General features: G+C 39.8%; 1 protein-coding gene across 12 annotated transcripts in view; it reads left to right on the plus strand.

Annotated features, from left to right (window-relative positions):
• Slc4a7 (solute carrier family 4 member 7) overlaps positions 1-25,845 on the plus strand; it is an 89,954-nt gene that overhangs the window by 60,171 nt on the left and 3,938 nt on the right. For all 12 annotated transcript variants that reach the window (XM_051139954.1, XM_051139961.1, XM_051139957.1 and 9 more), the window contains 11 exons: positions 2,296-2,429; positions 3,573-3,818; positions 7,488-7,593; positions 8,981-9,142; positions 9,771-9,884; positions 11,512-11,673; positions 11,833-12,084; positions 14,728-14,796; positions 18,225-18,398; positions 22,290-22,421; positions 25,236-25,333. In XM_051139954.1, coding sequence (XP_050995911.1) covers positions 2,296-2,429; positions 3,573-3,818; positions 7,488-7,593; positions 8,981-9,142; positions 9,771-9,884; positions 11,512-11,673; positions 11,833-12,084; positions 14,728-14,796; positions 18,225-18,398; positions 22,290-22,421; positions 25,236-25,333 — 1,649 coding nt within the window. The remainder of the gene's footprint in view (positions 1-2,295; positions 2,430-3,572; positions 3,819-7,487; positions 7,594-8,980; positions 9,143-9,770; positions 9,885-11,511; positions 11,674-11,832; positions 12,085-14,727; positions 14,797-18,224; positions 18,399-22,289; positions 22,422-25,235; positions 25,334-25,845) is intronic.

Genomic DNA, 25,845 nt, shown 5'->3' on the forward strand with positions numbered 1-25,845 from the left:
ACTTTTTACCTTTTTCTTTAATCATTGTTTCACATATACATGTTTTTAGTTTTCTATACTGTCAAAATGGTGCTTGTAAGCTGGATGAGGTGGTACACGCCTGTAATCCCAGCACTTGGGGTGCAGAGGCAGGTAGATCTCTGTGAGTTCGAGGCCAGCTTGGTCTTCAAAGTGAGTCCAGAACAGCCAAGGCTACACTGAGAAACCTTGTCTCAAAAAAACAAGAAAAACAACAAAAACCTTATGGCCATACCCTGTGGAAATGTGGTTTGGATGTATTGCTGCTTGACTCATGGACAGTCACTGCCTGTCTTCTCCTTCTGGCCAGTGACACCATGTTCCTGAGATAGGGTGTTTGGGACTGGAGTAGGAAGAGAGACAAATGTGGGAGGGACTGCCTAACTGGAAAGATAGCAGATGGTACCCTGTGTGAGAAAAGAGAGCTATGGGAATTGAAGTGACAGAAATGGAGAAAAAGGCGTTTTACAGAGGAAACAGTATGAATGTAAGGTGTTTGCTTCCAGTGGCTTTATAGAAATCCATATTTTAGGGGATCATTTTTAGAGGTCATATTGTAGCAGAAGAAATTGGAGACCATTTATAAGCCAGTGAGTGTTAAAGCTCAGGTTTGATTATGTGGAGAGAAGGAAAGGTGGAAACTTAGTTCATTTATAGGATGGAAGGAGTAAATTGGCCCAGCAAATTAGACAGCTGTAGCCTTAGGATTAAGGGGATGGAGGTACGGCAGTTTCACATTGGAACAGTGGTTTGGCAGCCTTATATGGCTGTGAGGTGGCATAGGCACAGTTTCTGGTGGCAGTGTCCACATTTTTAACCCACAGTGTATGGAGAGGCCTTTCATTTGTGCTTACCTGCTCCAGTTGAGTTCTGTCATGTCTCTATTTTCAGTTTTTGCTTTTTCTCCCCCTGCATTTCACTTACACATTTTCACCTTTAACTCAAGCTCATCCTAAATCAGTCATAAAATGTATGTATTTTAGTAGAATTATAGAGTTGGTGATAGCATCCCTGCTTTTTGTAGTGAAGCCCTGTTTTTCAGAAAGAAAACAAATTTATTCTTTACAATTAACATACTATTACTATGGATGCTCATTTTTCATGTTGTCATTGGCTCCATTATATTTTATTTTGTTACTTTATGACTGGTTTGGATGATGCCGTTAGGGTTGATGGTGATAATTGCTACCTTTTTTGATATGCCTTAGGTAACAGTCAGGGCTTTGAAGGTGCTTCACGAATGCTAGCCATCACTTCCATTTAAAAACCAGAGCTTGCACTGGAAACAAGATGCCCCACAGCTGCACTCCAGGACCTGGCCCTGCAGGCCTCCAGGGCAGTCCTATCTTTGCCTGCTGCTGTGCTGTCTCTTGTTTCAGGACCTTGTTTCTCACTACTTGCCTTGCCTTTACCAATTCTGCGCTTTCTCCTTTCTGGATAGCACACCTTGTTGGCCTTGATGTTTAAGAATGGTAAATGCTTTTCCTTTGTCTCTGACCCTACCCTTTGTCTAATGGCATTGTACAGTGTCATTGCTTCACCACCTGATCTCCTTAGCTAGGCTATAGTGCTGATCGTGAAATAAAATACTACTGTTCCTTACTAAACTCTTGAGGCTTTCATTTTCCCATTTTATCTCATTTTGTTGAGCTTTAAAGATAAAGTACTTACTCATTTGCTGTTCCTGTTAATATTTTTACAGAGCTTTCCCCATCTGCCTTGTTTATGTTATCTATATCGTTTTAAAGTAAATCAATTAAGGCTGTCATTTTAGTTTTCAAAAAAAAAAAAAGAAAGTTGCTTTTTTAGAAAACAGCGAGGGAGGGTCACAGTTTACCATTTGAAGATTCTTTTTAATCACCATATTATTTAATGTGCTTTATATTTTCAGAATGGAAAGTATTTCTTTCAGTCATAAGAGTAGTAAAAATAACACGCGCCTTTCTGCTTGCATAGGCTTACAAATGAAACAGCACAGTTGAAGCCGAAGCCCCGTGTTTCCCTTTGCGCCTTGTGTCTTACTGTACCGAGTGTTCAATAAAGATGATTGCCAAAAATTCAAATAAATATGCAAACACAAAACAATTTTTTTGATATACTTGATATATTTGTAATTTTCCATATATAAGGTTTAGTTTTAAAGCATAGTACTGTCTTCCCTTTGATCTTGTAACTACTTGGCTAGTATCTGTGTTTTAAAAATGTCTTTACATGTGCTATAGGAGGTTAGAGATAATTTTTTGATGGGTTGCTTCTGTTCATTTTTCCCTTAAACAGAGTGCAATAGAGTCTCTTTTTGGAGCATCATTAACTGGGATTGCCTATTCATTGTTTGCTGGGCAACCTCTAACAATACTGGGGAGCACAGGTCCAGTCCTAGTGTTTGAAAAAATTTTATTTAAATTCTGTAGGTAAGTGGCAATTCTCATCCCCTGTATTTGTATGCCTGTCAATTATATGTTACATTGTACTGTTTATGAGTTACATTTAGCTGTGTTAACAGTGTGTGTATTTTCAATAACTTTGGGTGCTTTTTTGTGGTTGCCCTACCAAGGCTTTTACTACCACTCTTCCTCAGTAATATAGAGATCGGGAACAATAAGATTGTCCACCAATGTTAATTTAATGGATTTGGGTAATGATAAGCAAGTCATTTGTGGAGCAATAGCAATCCTTAGTGCTAGCAAAATTAAACCAGTAAGATGTTTATCTGAACTGTTTGTTAGGGGAAATGCAGGTCGTCTACAGGAAGTTTCGAGTGAAGTAGATCTTAAAAACCAAGACTAACTTTGCCGGGCAATCAGTCTTGTGTAAAAAGATAAAGGCTCAAAGCTGTCAGAGTTCAGGCTTAATTTCTCCGGCTAGACTATTGGCTGCATGGGCATACTGTCTGTAGCTAATAGACTTTGAATTCAACATTTACAGTGTCATTCCCTATATGACAGATGTGCAATATTTTAACCTGAAACAACATAGGCATTTGAATATTTGACTGTTGCAGTTCTCTTGCTCTGATCTCTGCTCTGTGGCTAAGCTGATTTTAATTATGACATGGCATGTTCCACTGACTAGCAGACCTGAAATGCACTTAAAGCATAGCCTTTCATAATAATCTCCTATTTGAAATTAAAAATAAGAAACTATTTTTCTGTAGGGGTAGTGGTGGCTGAAGAAGGAGTGGCGGCGGCAAGATAGTGTGGTAGTGTCTTCATCATCCTCACATACATGGATTCTTCCTCTTCAGAGAAAGTCAGCTATGTATGGTTTTTAGCCTGTCATTTGTTCCATCTAGCTGACTGCTAATGTGACGTCTTATGGTTTTATCTCTTTATTGCCTACCATACTTTCACACTAAGACTTTAATATAGTAACCAAGTCTCCAATTGAAGCAGGAAAACACAGAACTTCATCTAATCATTATTTGGCAGTTTGGTAATTGTTACTTTTGAAGGAGTCCCCGTTTGTGTTCTTACTGCTTGCTCTGAAAAGCTTAAGGTGCAAATACTATTCTGTATGTACATGATGATCATGTCCCCATTTATATTCCTAAACAGGGATTATCACCTCTCCTATCTGTCATTAAGAACCAGTATTGGTCTGTGGACTTCTTTCTTGTGCATTGTATTGGTTGCAACAGATGCAAGCAGCCTTGTGTGCTACATTACTCGGTTCACAGAAGAAGCTTTTGCAGCTCTCATTTGCATCATATTCATCTATGAAGCTTTAGAGAAACTCTTCCATTTAGGAGAAATATATGCATTTAATATGCACAACAACTTGGATGAGTTGACCAGTTACACGTAAGTGCTTCTCTTTCATCCTTGTACTAAAATAGATTTTTTTTTTTCAGACCTAAGAGAAACAGATGTTTTTTTTTCTTTTTTCTTTGCCTTTTTTTTTTTTTTTCTGGTGTGGTGGTGCACGACATAAATCCCAGTTTTGGGGGGAGGCAGCGGCAGGTGGGTCTCTGAGTTCCAGGCTAGCCTGGTCTACAAAGTTAGTCTAGGATATCCAGGGCTATACAGAGAAACCCTGCCTCAAAAAAACCTTAAAAAAAAAAAATAGTTGTACACACTTTTAAAATAACCCCAGCACTCAGGAAGCTGAGGCAGGAGGAAATACCACAAGCTAAAGGTCCACTGGGCCACATGGCAAAAAGAAAGAAAACGGAGTTTTTGCAATGGAGTTTTCATTATATCTAACTGTATCTGCTAGTGGACATATTTGTTTCTGATGAAATTTTGGCTAAGCATTCATGGGTAGAATTATAGTTGTAAAGTTGATTTATTGATGTAATGGTTGGTTTAGGTTATCAACTTGACATAATCTAGAGAGATTGTCTAGATCAGGTCAGCCTTGTGAGCCTATCTGTAGAGAAATCTCTTGACGACATTAATTGAGGCAAGAAGACCTCCCACTATAGGTAGCGTATTCCCAGGGCAGGGCATCCTGGAAGTGAGCTGAGATCTGGCATGTATATATTAATCTGCTCTTCTCTCTTTCTTGACTGTATGACTAGCTGCTTCGAGCTGCTGCTACTATGACTTCCCTATAGTGATAGACAGACCTGGGACTGTGAGCTAACAAACCCCTCCTCCATATGTTGCTTTTGTCAGGGTATTTTATCACAACAGTGGGAAATGAAACTAATACAAGTGAAATAAAGTAACCGAAGCACGTGGTCTTCTGTTTGAGTTGGACTGGCAAGTTGAAATCTTTTTTAAATGCAGGGCTCTGTAAAGGAACAGCTGATAGAATTAAAAAAAAAAACATGTGTGTGGGATGAGCGGGATGGGAATGACATATTAGCTTGGCTCACAGGATGTGTTCCAAGTCATCCCCTAGTGGCTCTCTCACATTGGAGAGGCTAAGAATCTGCTAGTTCTATCCAAGAGCCTGGCTGTCCCAGCAGTCCTGGTGCTGGAGTCCTGCAGGGTACCTGGAGAGCCACTGCTCTTCAGTGTGCAGTGGAATTCCAAAGAAGTTGGTTCTAATATCAGTTAAGGACCGCCTCAGTGACAGCATAAATGCCAGCGGAGTGAGGACAAGGAGGCAAGAGGCAAAGCTTTCATTTTTCATGTTCCTTCATCTCAGCTGCTACCAGAGGTGCTGTCCATATTGAGAATGCCTCTTTCTGCTTCCAATAATCTGATCAAGAGACCCCATCACCACCACCACCACCACCACTAGCATCCCAGCAGCTGGTGTTTTGGTTGATTCCAGATACAGTCAAGTTGACATTTGAGATTTGCCATCACATTAGCAATCTGTGTCCTATGTATTTTCCTGTATTCTTTAACCATTCTTAGGTATATGGAAGGATATAGGGTATATTTTTGTACTTAAAAATTCCTCACATTTATATTATGTTTTTAACATATGGAGCATTCGACATATGTTATCAAGCAAGGTATTTCCATTGTACATTTTTGTGGCACTGGAGTTGGAACTCAAAAGCTTTGTGTATGGTAGGCAAACTATCACCAAACATCTCCAGCTTTTCACTTGGCTATTTTTTAAAAGATAGTGTCTCATTATATGTTCCTGGCTGACGTTGAACTAGCTATGTAGACCTGATTTGCTTTGAACTCTCCCTTCTAAGTGCCATTGAATTTTCTGTTTTTGCTTTTTTTCTTTTGTCATTTCTACACTACCCTTTCTTTCTCTAATTCTTCCCATGTCCCTTACCCTCTAAAAATTGTGATCTCATTTTAGGAATTGCTACACAGACATATATACATACAGATACACATGTGCATATAAATACAACCTGCTGATCCCATTTAATATTGCTCAAATATGTATGTGTTTAGGGCTGACCACTTGAATAACCTATCCAGGAGATTTGTCCCTGGAGAAAACTAAATCTCCCTCTCTGAGTATCTATTAATTGTCTGTGGCTCTTTGCCTAGAGGTGGGGTACTGTGGAAGGGATATTAGATGCTAGAGGGCTTCTCGAACCCAGTTAGTACCCAAATAATCGAGACAGGGACCTTTCAGGTTTATAAAAGCTTTAAAACACCCTAACTGGACAGAGATATCAACTTGCTAGGCTGTTATGCTGTTTTGCAGCTACACATCCCAAATTACTTGTCTTAATTGTTCCTGCTTGGATTGCTTCTGTTCCATCAGGCCACCACTCATAGCCACGTGCTCATGGTCCATACTGCCCCATGGTGACTTCCTTCTCTCTGGATTCCACTCCTGCTTTTCTCTCCCACTTTATGGCCCCCATCTCATCCCAAGCCTGGGAACATAAACTCTATCTACATCTCTTCTGCCCATTTATAGGCTTCTAGCTATTTTATTAACCAACCAACCTACTGGGGATCAAGGCTTACCCAAGATCACTTGGTGCACATGAGAATGTGCTCATCCAGATAGCAACCAGATCTTGTGGGCCAGTATTTAGCATTTGACTACATAGCGCCAGCCCAACAGTGAAGTCTGTGAGACTGCTCTCATCCCCAGTGGACGTCTACCAATGTCATTGTATACATCACGATATTGTGATGTTTGTTGTCTTATATAGAAGGTAGGATGTCTTGGTTCTCCAGTTTTTATAGTCTTTCTACTCCCTCTTTTGCAATATTCCCTGAGTCGTCTGTGCTCAGTTTGTATTGTAGGCATACCAGTTGAGGATGGGCACCTCACAATCACTTGTTCTTAGCATTTTTAACCCACATGGCTCTTTGTAATTGGTCTCTGCTGCAAAAAAGAAACTTCTTTGGTGAAGGGGGAAATTTAAACTTTAGAATAAAAGAAGATTTGAAAAGCCATGTATAGTGGTTATAAAAAAAATTGCAGATGTTGGGGTTGGGGAGAACACTGGCTATTTTTCCAGAGGACCCAGGTTCAATTCCCAGTACCCACATGGCAGCTTCCAACTGTCTATAACTCCAGTTCAGGGGACCTGACACCCTCACAGACATAGGTACAGGCTAGCAATTGTATATGAAGCAAATGTTGCACCCCATTCTGTTGACTTATGAGGAGAAATGTAATCATCAGAACACTGAAAGTGCATCCTTCTTAAAAGCCTTTTAAGAGTCAGTTCTCTCCTTCCACCATGTGGGTCGTAGAGAATTAATTCAGGTGTCAGCAAGCACAGGCCACCAATAAACCATCTCTCTGAAAATAAGCATGAGTAGGCCAGTGGTGCTGTAGGTTCTGTTGGGAATGCTCATGTGTTGTGGAGCAGGGTGAGGGAGAAAGTAGTTTGTGCTCTGGAGGCTAAGGAGATAAGACGAACAGATGTCTAGAATACCCTGTGACACACCACCATGGCCTTAGGCTTGAGGGGCTACTTCTGCTTTCTCTGTTTCACTTCCTACTCTCCATGCTTACTACATGAAAAAAGACAATGCTGAGATGTTGCAAGTTAAAACTTTGTGCAATCCATTTAGAAAAAAATAAATAAACACTTAATGTAGGATTCTTAAAATTTCTCTCCCGTTCTGATTTCTCAGATGTGTATGTGCTGAGCCATCTAACCCTAGCAATGAAACTATAGAACTGTGGGAGAGAAAGAATGTGACAGCACACAGTATTTTCTGGGGAAACCTCACTGTTTCCGTAAGTATATTAGGGCTTGAGAAATACTTAGGTCCACGGAGCCTGGCTTTTATCTTTTCCTATTTTGTTGCAGGGCTGGTTTCACATGGGAGCCTGTCCTGGCTTAGGATTTGCAGCAGTCGTTCTGTCTTCGCTTCTCCTGTGCTAGTACTCAGGATGTGAGCATCCATGTCCAGCTGTCCTCAACCTTTTCTGATTATATTTAACTTTTCTTCTTGATAATGAATATCTAGACTATTTTCAAAATACGTTGTTCTGTAATTTTCTGCTATTTTCAATTGATGTGCATCTGTGTGGCTGTGTGCATGAGTGCAGGTGCTCACAAAGGCCAGAAGAAGGTGTCAGATCCCTCAGAGCTGGAGTTTTCTGGCAGTTGTGAGCATCCAATATGGGTGCTGGGAACTGAACTCAGGTCCTTTGCAAGAGCAGTATATGTGGTCTTAATCTCTGAGCCATCTCTACAGCCTCTGTTGTATTTGTTTTCTTAAGTGATAGGTAAGGCCTCAACAGTGGTTCTCAACCTTCCTGATGCTGCAGGCCTTAAATACAGTGACCCTAACCATAAAGTTATTTTGTTGCTACTTCATAACTGTAATTTTGCTACTGTTATGAATCACACTGTATATAAATATGATATGTGACCCTGTGGTAGTCTCTCAACCCATAGGTTGAGAATTGCTGCCTTCAACCAGGGCCTCACATGTGCTAAGCACGTACTTTTGCACAGAGCTATAGCACCAGACCAGAATGTGGTGTTTTCACTAAAATTTTAATGACACTTTGCTGCTCATGAAAGGTCATGTTTTAATCTCAGGTGTCAAGTCTGAGCCAGATTGGTTGCCTTCATTTTTTCCTGCTTTTTCTAGGGGAGGGGAGAGGGGTGAAGACTCATTTATCCCAGGCTGGCATCAAATTATAAATAGTAGAGACTCTCCTTGAATTCCTTGTCCTTCTGCCTCACCTTCGGGGAGAGGAGGATTATAGGGGTATGCCACCATGCTCCGCTCCAGTGTCTTTTAGGACAGCTCTCTGTATCATTCAGAATCTGTAGACTGCAGGAGTGAAACCCTGCTTTTATTTAAATCGTCTGTTCAGACAGCGTGGTTGTGGCCTGCAGGGATGCAGAGGAAACATTTCACAGTTAGCACGCATCACGAGCCTCTCTAAAGGGAACACAATAGAAAGAAAGGAGAAAATTAATGAACTGCTCTATTTGAGTGATTTTGATAGGAATATCATAACATCTCTAATTGATGATGTATAGTTTGCTTAGCTGAAGCTTTTGGGTGAAGCATAAAATTGACGTCTTAGATTCAGCTATGTTCATGAGTACTCACTCTACTGGATACTTGAAAACCTCCATCTTTTCCACTCTCCTGCCCTCCAGGAGTGTAAGGCCTTCCACGGGATGTTTGTGGGATCAGCTTGCGGTCCTCACGGGCCTTACGTTCCCGATGTGCTGTTCTGGTGTGTCGTCTTGTTTTTCACGACGTTCTTTCTATCTTCATTCCTCAAGCAGTTCAAGACCAAGCGTTATTTTCCTACCAAGGTAACTGGGTTGGATTTTGGTAATATTTATGCTTTTTTTCTTTGGTTTATTTCAAAGCAATATTTTATTATTTAAGGTTAATGCTTTATGCTAAATAGTTTAAAAGAAATTTTTTTTGGTAAAAAAATAATATTAGCCCGGCATGGTGGTTTGTGTCTTTAATCCCAGCACTCAAGGGGGAGACATAAATGGATCTATGTGAGTTTGAGGCCATTCTGCTCTGCAGCGCTAATTAGTTCCAGGACAGCCAGAACTATACAAACCCTGTCTCAAAAACCAAAACTAAACTGATATATATATATATATATATATGTATGTATGCATGTATGTACATGTTATTATGTATGACATATTCATATATTTCATATATCATATATAATATTTGTTATTTATTTATATATCATATCTGAACATACAAAAAGATAACAGTACTGTATAAAAATGGAAGGTAGTTGTGACGTGACTTGTTTCTTATGTTTTGAGGATAAAGTGGACATAGGCATAAATAACATTATTATTAAAAGTCTCATCCATGCATTGATGACCTATTTTATGAGAAATCCATGAATCATTTACAAAGGACAGGAAGTAATTCTATGTTTATATTAATGTAATTCCTCTACTATAGGTGCGATCAACAATCAGTGACTTTGCTGTATTTCTCACAATAGTAATAATGGTTGCAATTGACTACCTTGTAGGAATTCCATCTCCTAAACTTAATGTTCCTGAAAAGTTTGAGGTAAGTATTAGAACAAGTAGCTAGTTGGTTTTGGAAATACCAACTACTTAGTGCGGAAAGGCTTGAACCCAGGACCTTATGCTTATTAGATAAGAGCTCTTGAGAACTGTAGTCATCAATTTACCTATTGCACTGACAAATATAAATTTAAATTTTAGTAAATCCTGTCCTTCAGAATATAAAATTTGCTAATTTACATCTACAGTGTTTGCTTTAAAAATCAGTTTCTTGTTACATCATTGAAATGTGTTTGAATCTGAGAAGCTGCCAGCTTTGTGTCAGTAGGTGTTTTGGCAATGCTGACTCAGTACCAACCTTGCCATGGCCACTATTTTCAGGAATCTAGCATAAGGTACTTTAGGATTTGACACAGGAAAGATTGATTTCACCATAGATAGCATATGTAAGTCCATTTTAAAGTGTCACTCTGGTTTACTTGCCAAACCTCATCAAAACACATTCTCCAAGATGGACACTGTAGTGCGTGCCTGGAGTCCCAAACTGAGGGCGTTGAAGCAGGAGGCTTGTAAGTCTGAGGCTAGCCTGGACTACATAGTGACGTAGGGAATTCCAGGCCAGTCTAGGCTACTTAGGAACACCTTGTCTCTTCAGAGTAAACAAAGTCAAACAAACAAAACCAAAGTTCAACCCCAAAACTACGAGTCCCTAAACAGTAAAGATTGTTTGTAATCCTTTAGCACTTAGGCTTGCCCAGATGGGATGTGGTCATGTCAGTAGGTCTTTCACTTTTCAATGCCTAGTCATTTAGTGGCTTTGTGGGTGGGGTGGTATAACTTTATTTCCTGCCCTGGAAACTCAGCTCAGGGATTGAAACAGTTGGACTGGAATTCGTTCTCTTCCTTGCATCTGTGTTGTATCTTCCCCTAAAGGAAGTATTCAACAGCATCATCTTCCAAGGACTTCGAGCAGTTAAGATGCTTCTGGGGTGAAGTCCAGACTTAAAGACTGGCTATGTCACTTTGGGCTTACTTTGTGTATGTCTTAGTTAGGGTTTAATTGCTATGACAAGACACCATGACCAAGGCAACTTTTGTAAAGGAAAACATTTAGTTGGGGCTGCCTTATAGTTTCCGAGGTTTAGGCCATTATTGTCATTGTAGGGACGTGGGCATTGTGCAGGCAGATGTGGTGCTGGGGGAGCTCAGGGTTCTACATCTGGATTCATAAGCTGCAGCGAGTAGGTGCCTCATTGGGTGGCTTGAGGAGAGGAAACCTCAAAGCCCACCCCCACAGTGACACACTTCCCCCAACAAGGCCACACCCCTGATAGTGCTGCTCCCTATGAGCCAAGCATTCAAACACATGAATGGTTTGTGGGGACCATTCCTCATCAAGCCACCACAGATCAGGAAATTACAAGATGGTCTTGCATTGAAGAAGAGGGAATAGATGCCACTCTAGGTGGAGAGTGGGCAAGTCCCATGACAAGGGCATGCTTGTAGGCACAGGATGGATTTCTGTGACTGTCTTTGCAAATAATTTACCACACATCCTAGTTCAGCCTCTTTCTGTCCCTTCCTATTTTATGGAATATATCCACTATGTACTATGGAAATTGATACAATAGAGAAATGAAACTTTTTCCCTTATTTTTAAACTTTAATAGCCTACTGATCCAAGTAGGGGCTGGATCATCAGCCCCTTGGGAGATAACCCTTGGTGGACCTTACTAATTGCAGCTGTTCCAGCTCTCCTTTGTACCATTCTCATCTTTATGGATCAACAGATCACAGCTGTAATCATCAACAGAAAAGAACACAAACTCAAGGTAATTCTGAAAGACTTCTTTAAGGGATTGGGGCATTTTCCTTAATAACAGGAATATTTAAAAATCCAAGATGAAAATTAGCTTCTTCCTTTATAATTCATTCAGATTTTTAATATGGAGGAACGATCTAGACTCACCAGTGTTCATTTTCCTCTTCAGAAAGGAGCTGGCTATCACCTTGACTTGCTCATGGTTGGTGTCATGTTGGGGGTCTGCTCTGTCATGGGCCTGCCATGGTTTGTGGCTGCAACTGTGCTGTCGATAAGTCACGTCAACAGCTTAAAAGTAGAGTCTGAATGTTCTGCTCCAGGGGAACAGCCCAAGTTTCTGGGGATTCGTGAACAGCGGGTTACAGGGCTGATGATCTTTATCCTGATGGGCCTCTCTGTGTTCATGACTTCAGTACTAAAGGTAAAATCCTTCGTGGCAGCATCCTAAAATCATCTTATCTTAACATTTATACTTAGTTGTATAGAAATGAAACATTGAAATGTGTGAATGTATAAAATTAGATTTTTCCTTGTAATTTAAAATCCACACAAGTTCAGAAACCCCGTTTGCAATGCTTTTCATATAGGAAGCATGTAGATTATGAGTTATAGCCTACAGATCCATCAGTTACAGCGTGCAGTTAGAAAGAACGGATCAACATGTGCTTGGAACATAGCACAGGAAGTAGTCGGAGTAAAGGGAAGAAAATTGCTGTGGTTAATGAACTTACTATGTCTTTTATTGATGTAGAACATGAAATAAAAGTATACATCAAAGTATCTAACTGAAGTTTTTATTCATCATGTAAAAACCCAACTCCATATTTGTCTTTGCTATTTTAGTTATTTTTGTTGTTAAAAAAAAAAATGACTTACACCACTTCTAAACTAGAAGACACATGTGTGTATTAGCTTTAAAGGGGCAGACTTCATTGTTGGAATTCCTTGGGCTCCTGTCAAGGACTGTTTACCAGCCAGCTTAAGTACTAAGTGTCTAAGGACTGCTTTCCATGCCCTTGGGCACAGGAGGGTGCAACATTGTTTTCCTGCAGGACCTCTGCCGTGTCTGCCAGTGAGATTGATAGATAAACCTAGATAGCAGGTATATACTGCTGAGTATGTTTTAGAAGGGCTTGGAGACAAAAGAAGTATTTTATGTAGCCTTTTGGTGATGAGGGCCATTGAAGATCTTTGAAGGTTTCCCCTTAAGGCTTACAGTTTCTAAACTAAGAATTATGCTGCACAAAAAACAAAAAAACAAAACAAAACAAAAAACAAACAAACAAACAAAAAACCCAAAATTTAACTTAAACATGAAGAGAACTTTAAAAATGAGGCTTAGTTTCCATACTGATATTTTACTTTTCAAAAGTAACTCTGCAGAGACAGTTCTTTCCAACTTTGTAATTAAGAAAAAATAATTTTGTGTGTGTACACATACAGATGCATATGTGCAATAGTGAAAGTGTCAAGGTCAGAGAACAACTTTTGAGAGTCAGTTTCTGTCTTTCTGCAATGTTTTCCAGAGGCCACACTCAAATTGTCTAGCTTGCGTAGCAAGAGCTTTGACTTACAGAGCCAGTGGTTGGCCCTCAACGCTGTTGTTTAACTTACTCTACTAGTGTTTGGGTACCATGGCTCACAGTCCTAGCACTTGGGCAGGGGTGAGGTGGGGGTGGGGCTAAGACAGAATTTTAAGTTAGAGGCTAGCCTGGACTACATAGTAAGTTCCAGGGTAGGTTAGACCCAATATGAGTCCCTACGTTGAAGTTAAAGGGCTGGAAAGATGGATCAGTTAGTAAGGGCACTTGACAGTGCCGGGTTTGACAAGCTTAGTTTCACCCCAGAACCCTCATGGTGGAAGGAGAACTGATTACTGCAAGTTTTCCTTTGACTTCTACATACACAACAAGGTATGTGTACTTGTATGTGTGCATACACACACACACACACACACACACACACACACACACACACACACACATGAAAAGAAAGGAGGGAGGAAGGGAAAGAAAGTAACTTATTCTGATAGTTATCATCCTTAAGTAACCTTAAGTATTGTTATATGTATTGCACTTATGTTTATATTGACCTTTTTTTTATGCTAGAACAGAGATTTTCAAAATCTACTTCAAAGACTTTGGAGTCCCTGCCACCCTCTCAGGGTTCCTCCAGAGTCTTCCATTCCAAGGGCCACATACGCACACAATTCCATGTTTGTCATTCAAAGGAGGCTGTTGCAGCATATTGCTGTGCACTAAGCACAGACACAGACTGAAGACTCTGCTTGTCTCCTGCTAAATAGCAAGCACAGAATGGAAAGCAGTGTGATCCTTTAGCTTCACCTTGTTTTAGAAATCATAGTTTTTCATAAAGTGTGTTCCTGGGCCTGGCTCAGCTGGCCCAGTGCTTGCTGTGCAGCCGTAGGTCCTGAGTAAAGAGCCTGCCATCCTACCTCCCTGGGTGAAGACACAGAGGTCCTCTGAGACTGTTGCCAAGCTAGTTTTGCCTATTTGTGAGATCTAAATTTGGTAAGGGACGCTGTCTTTAAAGGATTAAATGTTTAAAGAAAGGTAGAACATGATGGAAGAAAAGACCAGACAGTTCATATCCACACATACGGAGACAAGTGTACCTCCTACACACTGCTCTTTATGCCAGCTTATCATGGTTATTAATATTAATTGCTGTTATTTTAAAAGTGATAATAGCTATTTAAAATATCTTTTAATTTCACATACACAACCAGGATTTCCTACAGAAGCCTGCCAGGTTGGGGGTTTGGCGTCCCCATCCTGCAGAGCATTAAGGACTTTCTTAGTAAATGCTGTCCCATTGTATTGGTGCTGGGCAGCAAGAAGCTAATACTCTAGTGACTGCTGCTGTGTCAGCCACTTTGTTGAGTGTTCTATGTACAACAAGCTGAGGCACAGAAAGGCTGTTTTGTTTAAAAAGTTAACTAGGTTTTAAAGGAAGCTATTCATTAAAGTGCCATTGCTCCTCATACCCAGTCACACTCCCTGTTTGCTTTGATGAGTTCTAATTGTAGCACTTTTATTTACAGTTCATCCCAATGCCAGTTCTCTATGGCGTTTTCCTTTATATGGGAGTTTCATCATTGAAAGGAATTCAGGCAAGTATTTAATAATGGAACTACTAAAAATTGCAGAACTTGTACTTGTGACGATTTTCTGTCTGATTGTATCAAGTCCACATTTCCTGTGTACTGCTAATTGAATGTTTTTACCCCCCAAAATGAGATGATTAATTCACCTACTTAAACCCAATGAAAGGTCACTCACCCACTCAGCGAAGACTAGAATAGTGAGGGAAGGATCAAAGAGTCAGAATTGGAAGGCTTTTTTTCTGATGTAAACAACAACACTTTCAGCACCAAGAACGGTAGTTTCTTATAAAAGTGTATGCCACAATGAGGCTTAGCACATAAATTGTTTTCTGTAATTCTTAAAATGATGACGGATGGAGGAAAGGAGGAATTTCTGTTTAAAAACCAGGATGCTGAGGCAGTTACACGGTCAGGAAGCCAGAGCCAGTGCTTACCTTGTTATGTGGAAATAGTCTTCTATAAATTACTCAGGTTTGTACAGACCTGAATAGAAAATGTTTATATTAGCACAGTGGCCACCTCTTCTCACAAAAACTATGCTGTCCATTCACTCACTGGTATAAAGGAACTGTCAACATATCTGAAAGCCAGCATAATTTGTTGTTGTTTGTTTGTTTGTTTTTGTTTTTCAAGACTGCATAGTCTTGGCTGTCCTGAACTTGCTTTGTAGCCCAGGCTGACAGAGATCTACCTGCCTCTGCCTCTCTGAGTGCTGAGATTACAGGCATGAGCCACTGTGCCTGGCCTTTTGTTTTGTTTCATTTTTTGTTCTTTTGTTTTTTTTAATTCATGTCTCCTGTCTTAGTTAGGGTTACTATTTTTGTGAAGAGCCACCATGACCATGGCAACTCATACAAAGGAAAACATTTATTTGGGGGTGGCTTACAGTTTCAGGGGCTTAGTCCATTATCTTCACAGTAAGAAGCATGGTGGAAAGCAGACAGACATGATGCTGAAAAGGTAGCTGAGGGTTCTACGTTCTGATCTGTGGGCAGCAGAATCACATGGCATGAATGTCAGAAGGCAGAGCCCACCCGCTAGTGACACGTCTTCCAACAAGGCCACCCCTCCTAATTGTGCCCCTCTCTGAGCCTGTAGGAACCATCTTTATTCAAACTGCCTCATTCCACACCCTGGCCTTCCCAGGCTTGTGGCCAAATCAAAATGCTAAATGCATTGAATCCAACTTCAAAAGGCACCATTGTTTATAACAGTATCAAACTTGTTTAAAAGTCCATAGTTCTAAATCTCTTCTGAGACTCATAGAATCTCTTAACTGTAATCTGTAGAATCAAAATGGAAAAAAAAAAAAGAAAAAGAAAAAGAAAAAAGAAAGCAGAACATATACTTTCAACATACAGTGGCACAGGGCATACATTATCATTCCAAAAGGGAGCATAGTGAGGAAACACTGGATCAAAGGAAGACTGAAAAACAACTGGGCAAACTCCAGACTCTGCATCTCCATGTCTGATGCCAAAGCTCTTCAGATCTCAAATGCCTTCCAACGTTGTTGACTGAAGCCCACTCCCTGTTAGGGGCTCTCCTCAGCAGGTACTACCCACGGCTCTGGCATCGCTAACATCTTGGGTTTTCTAAAAGGCAAGACAGACTTCACCTTCAGCTTCACGCAGTGCCTGCTAGGCCTCCATGCAGGGACACCCCTGACACATGCCAGGCCTCACCGACTTTCCTTAGTCTTGGAGGGAAATTCTCTTTTTCTAAGCCTGTGGCTGAAACTGCCAAGGTCTTCTGTTTACTGGGGCTGGAACATAGCCCTTTCATTCAGTCACGTCTTCACCAGCTTTCTGGTTTTGATGATTTACTTCACTGGCCTTGAACTCTGAAATCTACTTGCCTCTTTGAAGGCTGTGTGCCACCATGCCCTGCTCTAAGCTTTCTTCAATTCCTTTTCATAAGTTGGAACTTTAGCTGTGTGGGATCACACCCTGAGGTAACTATACCCTTTATTCCGTTTAACTTCAGGCTTTTCTTTAATCTTTTTATCACCTTAGACAAGACTTATCTCCATACCAATTCCTTGTGCACCTTTTCTCTCCAAATTCTACATTTTGTATTTCTACTTGGTCAGCTTGCTTCTTTTCATTATAAATATGCATGAGCAATACAGTCAATACTAGGCTGTCTCGAAATGTCCCCTGCCAAAGTTGTTGATCCGTAACTCTTCAGTTTACCCTCTGGCAGATTTTTTTGGTCAAGGGTAGAAAGCAGCCACATTCTTTACCAAAATATCACAAGAGCAGTCTCTAGGCCACATACGAATGTTCTTCTCTGAAGCCTCCTGCGCCAGCCACCCCCAGTTCCATTCACCCTCAGCACCACTGGCTTCCATGCTTCTGCTAGGATTGCCCATTAGGCAGCACTTGGAGCATTCGGCTGCTTTTCTTTTTCTTTAAGATTTATTTATTTATTTATTTATTATGTATACTGTGCTCTGCCTGTGTGCACACCTGCAGTTCAGAAGAGGGTATGAGATCACATTATAGATGGTTGTAAGCCACTAGGTGGTTGTTGGGAACTGAACTGAGGATCTGTGTAAGAACTATCAGTGTTCTTAACCTCTGAGCCTTCTCTTCAGCTGCTTGTCTAACCCAAAGTCCCAAAGCCTACATTCCTCTAAAGAAAAACATGGTCAGACTATCACAGGTTTAGTCCGTTATTGTCATGGCGGGAAGCCTAGCTTGTGCATCTGAGCCCTCAAAGACCTCCTAGTGGCACACTTCTTCCAACAAAGCCATAGCTACTCCAGCAAGGCCACACCTCCTCATGGTGCCACTCACTATGCCTCTCTGGGGGCAATTTTTAATCAAGCCACCACAACTCCTGTGGTCAAGAAATGGTACTGTCTCTCACTCACTTGGTTTTTATAACAGTTTTGTGAAACAAGTAGATCATTTCCAGTGCATAAATGAGGAAATTAAATTTCAGAAGCATTCAATGAGAGAATTGGTGATTTCTGTTAATAGCCTTAGTTGTATTCAGCTTGGATATTGGATATCATGCGTATTAGAAACAGGTCGAAGAGATTCAGTGTATTTGGAGTTTGACCATAAAGGTAAACATCAAAATGTTTTAATCTACCAAAGTAAAAAAAAATTTTTATCTGTTTTGTTGTTGTTTTGAGACAGGGCTAGCTTCCTAGGCTAGCTTGAATTTAAAGTTGTGTCCTGCCACATTCTCGTTAGTGTTAGGATTGCAGGTATATACCGCCTGCCCTGTCTGCCTTGATTTTTTTTTTCCTCCTTTCTCTTTAGAGAGTCTTTCCTGAAACATTCTTCTATAATAGCAGAACATAGCCACAAACTAACTGTTGCACATAACATACACACAAACCCCTAAAATTTATAATTTCTTAAATAGCAAAGATGCTTGTTGCTGATGAGTTTTTTTCTTTTCCTTCATTACATTTGTAGTTTTTTGACCGTATCAAATTGTTTGGAATGCCTGCCAAACACCAGCCAGACCTGATCTACCTGCGCTACGTCCCATTGTGGAAGGTGCATGTGTTCACCGTTGTCCAGCTGACCTGCCTTGTCCTGCTGTGGGTGATCAAAGCCTCTGCTGCTGCAGTAGTTTTTCCCATGATGGTGAATTTTTAGATTTCTTTTGTTATTGATTCGTAGTGGAATTATTATGTTCATGGTAACATGAAATTTTATGACTGACCTTGAGGAAAGAAATGCCTCTTTTAAATATGTTTGTTGATGAGCTATTTCTATCTATAAATGAGTACTTTGCATTTTGAGTATTTTTGTTTGTTTGTTTGTTTGTTTGTTTTTCGAGACAGGGTTTCTCTGTGTAGCTTTGCCTGACCTGAACTCAATTTGTGGACCAGGCTGGCCTTGAACTCACAGCGATCTGCCTGCCTCTGCCTCCTGAGTGCTAGGATTAAAAGTGCGAGCCACTCCCCCTTTATGCCCCCCATCCCCAGCTGAGTATTCTCATATCTAAAGTCATTTACTTTTGATATTTTAGTCCTTGGGTTATAGGGCTCTTATTTTATAGTTCTATGGAATTCCAGAACATAGGACATTCATAGAACAAAGGTGATAGGCAGTTGCATCAAGCAAAGTAAAACACCATGGCTTTGAAGTAGGCTTCTACAATGTGTTTTTCTAGCAATTGACAGATCTAGAAGTTTAAAACTTATGAAGGCCATGGAGGATTTTGATAAGTCACAATCAATATAACTCATTAAATCATCATTCAATGTTATTTTTACATAAGGATGATGCAAATAGGTAGTATTTGTCTTTTTATCGTACTATATAAAAGGTAATTATTGATTTAGCCACAGTAGACATTAAAAGACTCAATTGTTGAAACTTGCTGAGAAATCCTTCCTGATGACAGTTAAATTACATGTCACTGTGAACCTATTAAAGTAACATTACAGATTTGGAAACTAAACTCCAAATTGTCAGGTTGAAGAATCCAGTGGACTTAATGAAAGAACATTGTAACGATGTTTCTAAAACATTGAGCAGAGCTAGAATTGTATGCTCAGAGTAAGTTGTGGACCACACATGGGCTTTATTATTCAAGAAGGCAAAATAAATGCAGCAAAAATTAGTAATGGACCAGTTTCTCCCAAGTCAGGTATAAAAGGAAATAAGAGAATAAGTTAGGTATATAAGCTCAGAAAGAGGAAAAGAGATGTAGTCACAGATGCACAGGAGACCCACATGGACATAAGTTCTTGAGAATCTAGAACACAAGGGTCAATAAGCATTTTTCTGTAAAGGGCTAGATAGTAAATATTTTAGGCTTTGTGGATCAGTAGAATATTCTGTAGGTACTTGAGCAATACAAAAGAGAAATACATTTTTATAATTTCTTAGTGACAAAATTAAAGAAATCACCCAGGCTCTAGCTGATGAAGATTAAAGATGAGATGGTGATTGTGAATATAGAGCCAAAGAAGAGCTGGAAGGTTTTCTCAGGGAACACTAGTAAGACCTCACTACTGAAAGATCTAAGGTGAATTCTTATGGTGAAATACAATCAACTTAAAACACTAGCATATAAACTCAGTGATATATAACATAGTGAAGCAGATAGTGATACTTCAGCATCTAAAAGAATTATCAGCAGCCGGGCGGTGGTGGCGCATGCCTTTAATCCTAGCACTCAGGAGGCAGAGGCAGGCGGATCGCTGTGAGTTCAAGGCCAGCCTGGTCTACAAAGTGAGTCCAGGACAGTCAAGATTACACAGAGAAACCCTGTCTCAAAAAACAAAAAATTATCAGCATATTTATACATATATTCCTTCTAGTCCTTTGGCCAGAATCTAATGAAAAAAGACTGAAGAACCTCCCTGTAATTAATTGGTAACAGTTGTATTTGAGTGTCTGGATAAGAACATAGAAAGTTTAAATCTTACAATAGTGGCCAAACTACAGAAAATGTTTAAAGGGAAACTGAAATAAAAGGATTAAAAAGATTTTTTAAGAAAAAAAAGTCTTTGTAATGGTACTTATGTCAATTTCTTAACAACTTTTTTGTTAAGTTTCACAATCTTTGTGTCTTAAAACCACAAAAATTATTACTTACTAACTCTGAAGACAAAAATTGTAACATCAGGGTGTAGGCACAGGATCACTTTCTGAAATCTGCAGGGAGTCCCTCTTCTCTCCTAATAGCTGCTTGTTGGGTCCCATGTCCTATAGCTGTGTGGCTACAGTCTCAATTGACCAACATCATCTTCCTGTGACTGTGTTTGCACATGGCATGACTATTGTATAAGAACACCAGTCAAAGTGTTCTAGGAACCTGCCTCACTCCATCCAATTTAATTATCTTTTTTTTTTTTTTGGGGCTTTTCGAGACAGGGTTTCTCTGTGTAGCCTTGGTTGTCCTGGACTCACTTTGTAGACCAGGCTGGCCTCGAACTCACAGTGATCCACCAGCCTCTGCCTCCCAAGTGCTGGGATTAAAGGCGTGTGCCACCACGCATGGCTGATCAACTTAATTATCTTAACTGTCTGCAAAAACCCTATTTCCAAATATGGATATCCTCCAGTGTGCAGCTTCAACTTGTTTTTAGTAGGGGATAGAATTGAACTCATAGCAGTATTAGGAGTTCATAAAGCCCTAACAATAGATTGCAGTGAAGCCTGGTAATGTAAAGCTTTAGTTCTTCAAAGTAGCATATAGGTAGACATGAATTTTACTAATTTTATTTGAAACATGTGTTTCAGGATGAGGCTGGTATTGTTGTGAAGCAGAAAAATCACTTTAAAAATTAGAGAAATGTCAGACTTAGAAAACATGATTGGCAGAAATTCTCTGTATCTTGTGTATGTCACATGTGTATAATTGTCATGTACATCAAACTGCACGAATATTATTTTCTATTCTGCTATATATACATTGTGCTTTTGTTAAAGATCAAAAGAGTTGCAAGTTATAGAAAATAAGAAATCAGATAAGTATAATTAGGAATGGAGTTTTACTGTCCACTTAACTCTTCTGTGCTTATACTGTCTGGACAACCAAATATTCGAAAACTACTTTTAGGTCCACACAGTATGGAAATGGCATAGCAGTGAATAAAGAGGCCAGAGATTTGTCCTTATGTGTAACTGTATTGCAGCTGGAATACCACGGGCAGATTATTTCATTAAAGGTGGTCATTTTATTTAACATATGGTGTTGAGAATTAACTGTCTACTATGTAACATCTTACTAAAAAGAAATCCTAAATGAATTCAAAATTAAAGAGGTTGAGTGAAGCTGTAGCGCACGAGTGTTATATAACCGAATCCCCGTCCCATTGTTTAGAGACAACTTTTAAAGAAGATGGGGAAACTTACTGGGGAAAGAAGGGTAAATATATTTAGCCATGTGAAATATTTTTATATGCTAGGAAGCATTTTAAATAGAGTTTTTTTTTTTTTTAAAGAGTTGTATTGTGAACCAGGAGAAAGTTTTTGTAACAGATAGTACATGGAAGGTGTCTATCTAAACTAAACAGTACTCTAAAAAGTTGATGGCAAAAGTTACTTTTTGAATGAGGAGAAAACAAAAGATAGAACGCAGCAAGCAGCAGTAAAGGGCAGCCTGTCAGCCTCTGCAAGCATGCACATTCACAGCGGCATCACACACACTCTTTTTTTCACTGAAAAACTAAAGCTCAGACCCGAGATCAGGAATTCTAGTGCAGTGTCAGAGAGTTGTAAAGCTGTTTTTTATGATAGGTACTTACATGATGTAAAATCTTTATTGAGAAGGGCAGAATGGCTTTTTAAATTTTATTCCTCTGTAGTATACACGATTGGAAGATACAAATAAATCTGTCCCTTTCCAATAAGTGTGGAACTAATTTGGGGGGGGAGTCTTCCAAGACAGGGTTTCTCTGTGTGAACTAATTTTTAAACAATGGGTGCAGCATTTCTTATTATATGTAAACTTGAGCAAACATTTGCTCTCCTTTCTCTGTGTATGAATCACACGTCTGTCTCTCACATCTTGCTCAGGTTCTTGCGCTGGTCTTCGTGCGCAAGCTCATGGATCTGTGTTTCACAAAGAGGGAACTCAGTTGGCTCGATGATCTCATGCCAGAAAGTAAGAAAAAGAAAGAAGACGACAAAAAGAAAAAAGAGAAAGAGGTAAAAAGGTGTCCTTGTTTAATGATTTGTACCATTTAGCAGGTACTGTTACCATCGTCGAAGAACCTTATGAAGCACAAACACTGCTAATTGTTCCATTTTACTGAAGTGAGGCAGAGAGGAAGGTTATGTTGCCCAAACACCGCTTCTTACCCTTATTTCCCCATCTTGCTGTGGGTAGTGCTCATATGAGAATACTTTTAAAAACTGCGTAGTCTGTGAACTATAAGAAATATAAGAATTATAGTACTTGAAGCAGTACTAGAACGTCACATAATAATTTAAAGTCTAATTTAACCTTAAATACACTGGACCTATTAATATGTAGCACAGTAACAATATTTCAGTGATCTGACATACACACTGATGAAGTTTTACTGTGCTTAAGTGTCTGTTAGGGGCTGGAAGATGATTTATTAGGTAAGAACTTTTGCTGTACCAGCATGAGGACCAGAGTTCACAGTCCTCAGCACCCATTTTTAAAAGCTGGGTGTAGCTGTTGCAGTTGTAGTTGCCTCCCTCTGGGGCCTATACAGGAACCCTGGCTCCAGACTCAGTGAGAGACCACATCTCTATCAAAAACAATAGATAAAGTGTGATGGAGCAGGACACCCTGTTGTCGATAGCTACACACAGAGAGACACAATAAAGCATAAGTCCATCAAATTTTTTTTTTTTTTTATCCATGCTGCTATTGAATCTTGGGCTAAAGGATCCTCCCACCCTAGCCTCAAAAGCAGCTGGGACCAAGGCACACCGCCATGCCTGACTGCAGGGTTAGGGTTAGGGTTATTGTTTTGTGTATGTGTAATGCTCAGAACGTTTATGTAGAAGCCTATATGCCACATCACACACCTGGAGATCAGAGTACAACTTTCAGAAGTCAGTTTTGTTGACCTTGACATGGATTATAGGGTCAAATCAGGTTGCCAGGCTTGTACAGCAGCATGCACCTTTTCATGTGGAGCCTTCTCCTCAGCCTGGCTTTTAGTTCCCATATTCAGTATTATGTACCACCATTAGTTGATCTGTACATGATTTTAAAAATAAATATGTTTTTCTAGATTTGATGTTTTGTTTTTTAACTACAGTTGTGCTATTACTGAGTAGAAACTGAACATACTTTGTTGTTTGTAGTAGTTTGCTCAAAATTCCTGCCTTACTACTGCTGTGGTTAAACACCATGAACAAAAGGAACTTGGGAAGGAAATGGTTTATTTCATTCATATTATTATCAAAAGCAGTGAGGGTAGGAACCTGGAGGCCAGGGCTAATGCAGAGGCCACGGAGGAGTGTTGCTTAACCAGTTTGCTCCCACCCACAGTGGTCTGGGTCTTCTCCATCGATCACTAGTTAAGAAAATGCCCTCCCTCCCTGAAAACTCAAGTTTGCACCAAGTTGACATAATTTCTCCTCAGAATTTTGCCTGAAAACCAGGTGAGAGAGATCCAGAGTTTTGTTTGTTTTGTTTTTACCGTGGGCCTCCCTGTGTAGTTGAGGCTGGACTAGACCTGTGGTTGTTCGCTTTCAGCCCTACCCACTCTGAGCACTTGGGATACATTTGTGCACCACGATATCTGGCTATTCTTTTTTAAATGTCATGGTCTTATTTAAATGTAGATAGGAAAAGGGTATACCTCTCAAAATTATGACTAGGTTAGTCGTTATAAGTATTTGAATGAGGTTCTATTTTAAAATAGAGTTTTGATTTCTTTAATACTACATGCATAAATATGTAAGCTATTGGTGATTTTTCTTCATGTAGGATATTACATATTTGCAAAATATATAAAATAAACAGGTCAGATTGCTTTCTTTTTCTATTAGTTGGTTTAGAAGCATATGAATTTAAAGAACAAACGTGAAAATGCATTTTAAAAGCCCAGGGATTCTGTCCCTGCTCCTGTGTCAAGCCTGTAGTCTGCAGTTTTCTGACACCTTCTGTGGCAGAGTAGCTGACAAGCCCCAGATGTCACGCTAGAACAGAAGCAGTAGGAGAACAGAGACAAGATGGACATTACCTTGTTTGTGGGGCCATTCTAAGCCTGTCATCCAGTAAGCTTCTTGTACAAGATCTCCTCATTGAGTTGCAAAGAATGCTGGGAAATTAGGTGTAGCAGTTTTAAATTTGGATGCTTTGTCATTTGGACATGGTGAGATTTCTGATAATAGAGAGATGAGTTTGAGTACTTATGCTTCCCTATACTTCTTTGTGTCTTTCTCTATTATTAACAAGTCATAATTTTAGTCCATGTTTTTTGTTCTGGTGCTTCACAACCTTGGATGATGTCCCCTCCAAGGGACGTTTTCACTGTCAGATGCCTTTTTATCGCCACTTGAGGGAATGCTATCGGCACAAGTTACGTTTGGACTTGAAAAAAGTCTAGTATCTACCGATAAAGGCGTGTGCTCTGTCAGTATTGCTGAGGCTGAGAACCATGCCTTACATGATGAGCTTTCACTCTGCACTGTGATGATGAGACACGAGATTTCCATTCTGTCTCTTCTACTGTATGTGTGTGGTAGCACGTATTCAGACTTAGGTCACATTGTTTTTAGATAGCATTAAAATCATTCACTTTCAGAAATAGAAATTCTACCTTGGGAAATCAATTCTTACAAGCACTTCTTTTAATTTCATGCTGTAATTTTAATGCGAGTATGGACATCGCTGAAAGAAGCTGCCAGTTAGGACGATACGTTGCTTAAGTAATGCTGCCAGTTTGGCTTTCCAAGTTGCTAAGGTGTTTTTGGAAACAAGCCGTCTTGGGGATATTTTGGAGGAAGTAATCTCTTCATGTCTGTGTTCTGAAGGAAGCTGAGCGTATGCTTCAGGATGATGGGGACACTGTGCACCTTCCATTTGAAAGAGGGAGTCTTCTACAAATTCCAGTTAAAACCCTAAAATACAGGTAACATACAACCTTAGTCATATGCTGTGTTGTTTACATGTGTGAAGTATGCAGATAAAGCATGTAATATTTCTTTGAATTAATGGTGAGTAAATGTTACTACAGGGTAAACACAGTGTCAGGTTACAAGGCTTGCCATTTTCTTCAGCTTGAGCATTTGATTTATGTGATGGAAATCTAGTAACTGTTTTAAGGCTTTGGCCTTTACGCTGTCTTAGTACTCTGCAGTCTTAATTGTGTTCGTTTGATTGTTTGGGCAAGATTTTTACTGTGTAGCCCTGGTTGGCCTGTAACTCACTGTGTAGACCAGTTGGGCCTTCAATTCACAGAGAGCTATCTCTACTTCCAGAGTGCTGGGATTAAAACTCTATGCCACCATGCCCAGCAATCCTAAGTTAAACATTATGATGTAAAGTATGAACAGAGTTGGAATTTTTGTAAGCAATTGGTATTAGTCACTTATAACATACATGACTGCTATTACACTGCTATTTTAATGTGTCCTAATTTCT

This window comes from Acomys russatus, chromosome 3, assembly GCF_903995435.1.
Source record: "Acomys russatus chromosome 3, mAcoRus1.1, whole genome shotgun sequence".
Classification (NCBI taxonomy): Eukaryota; Metazoa; Chordata; class Mammalia; order Rodentia; family Muridae; genus Acomys; species Acomys russatus.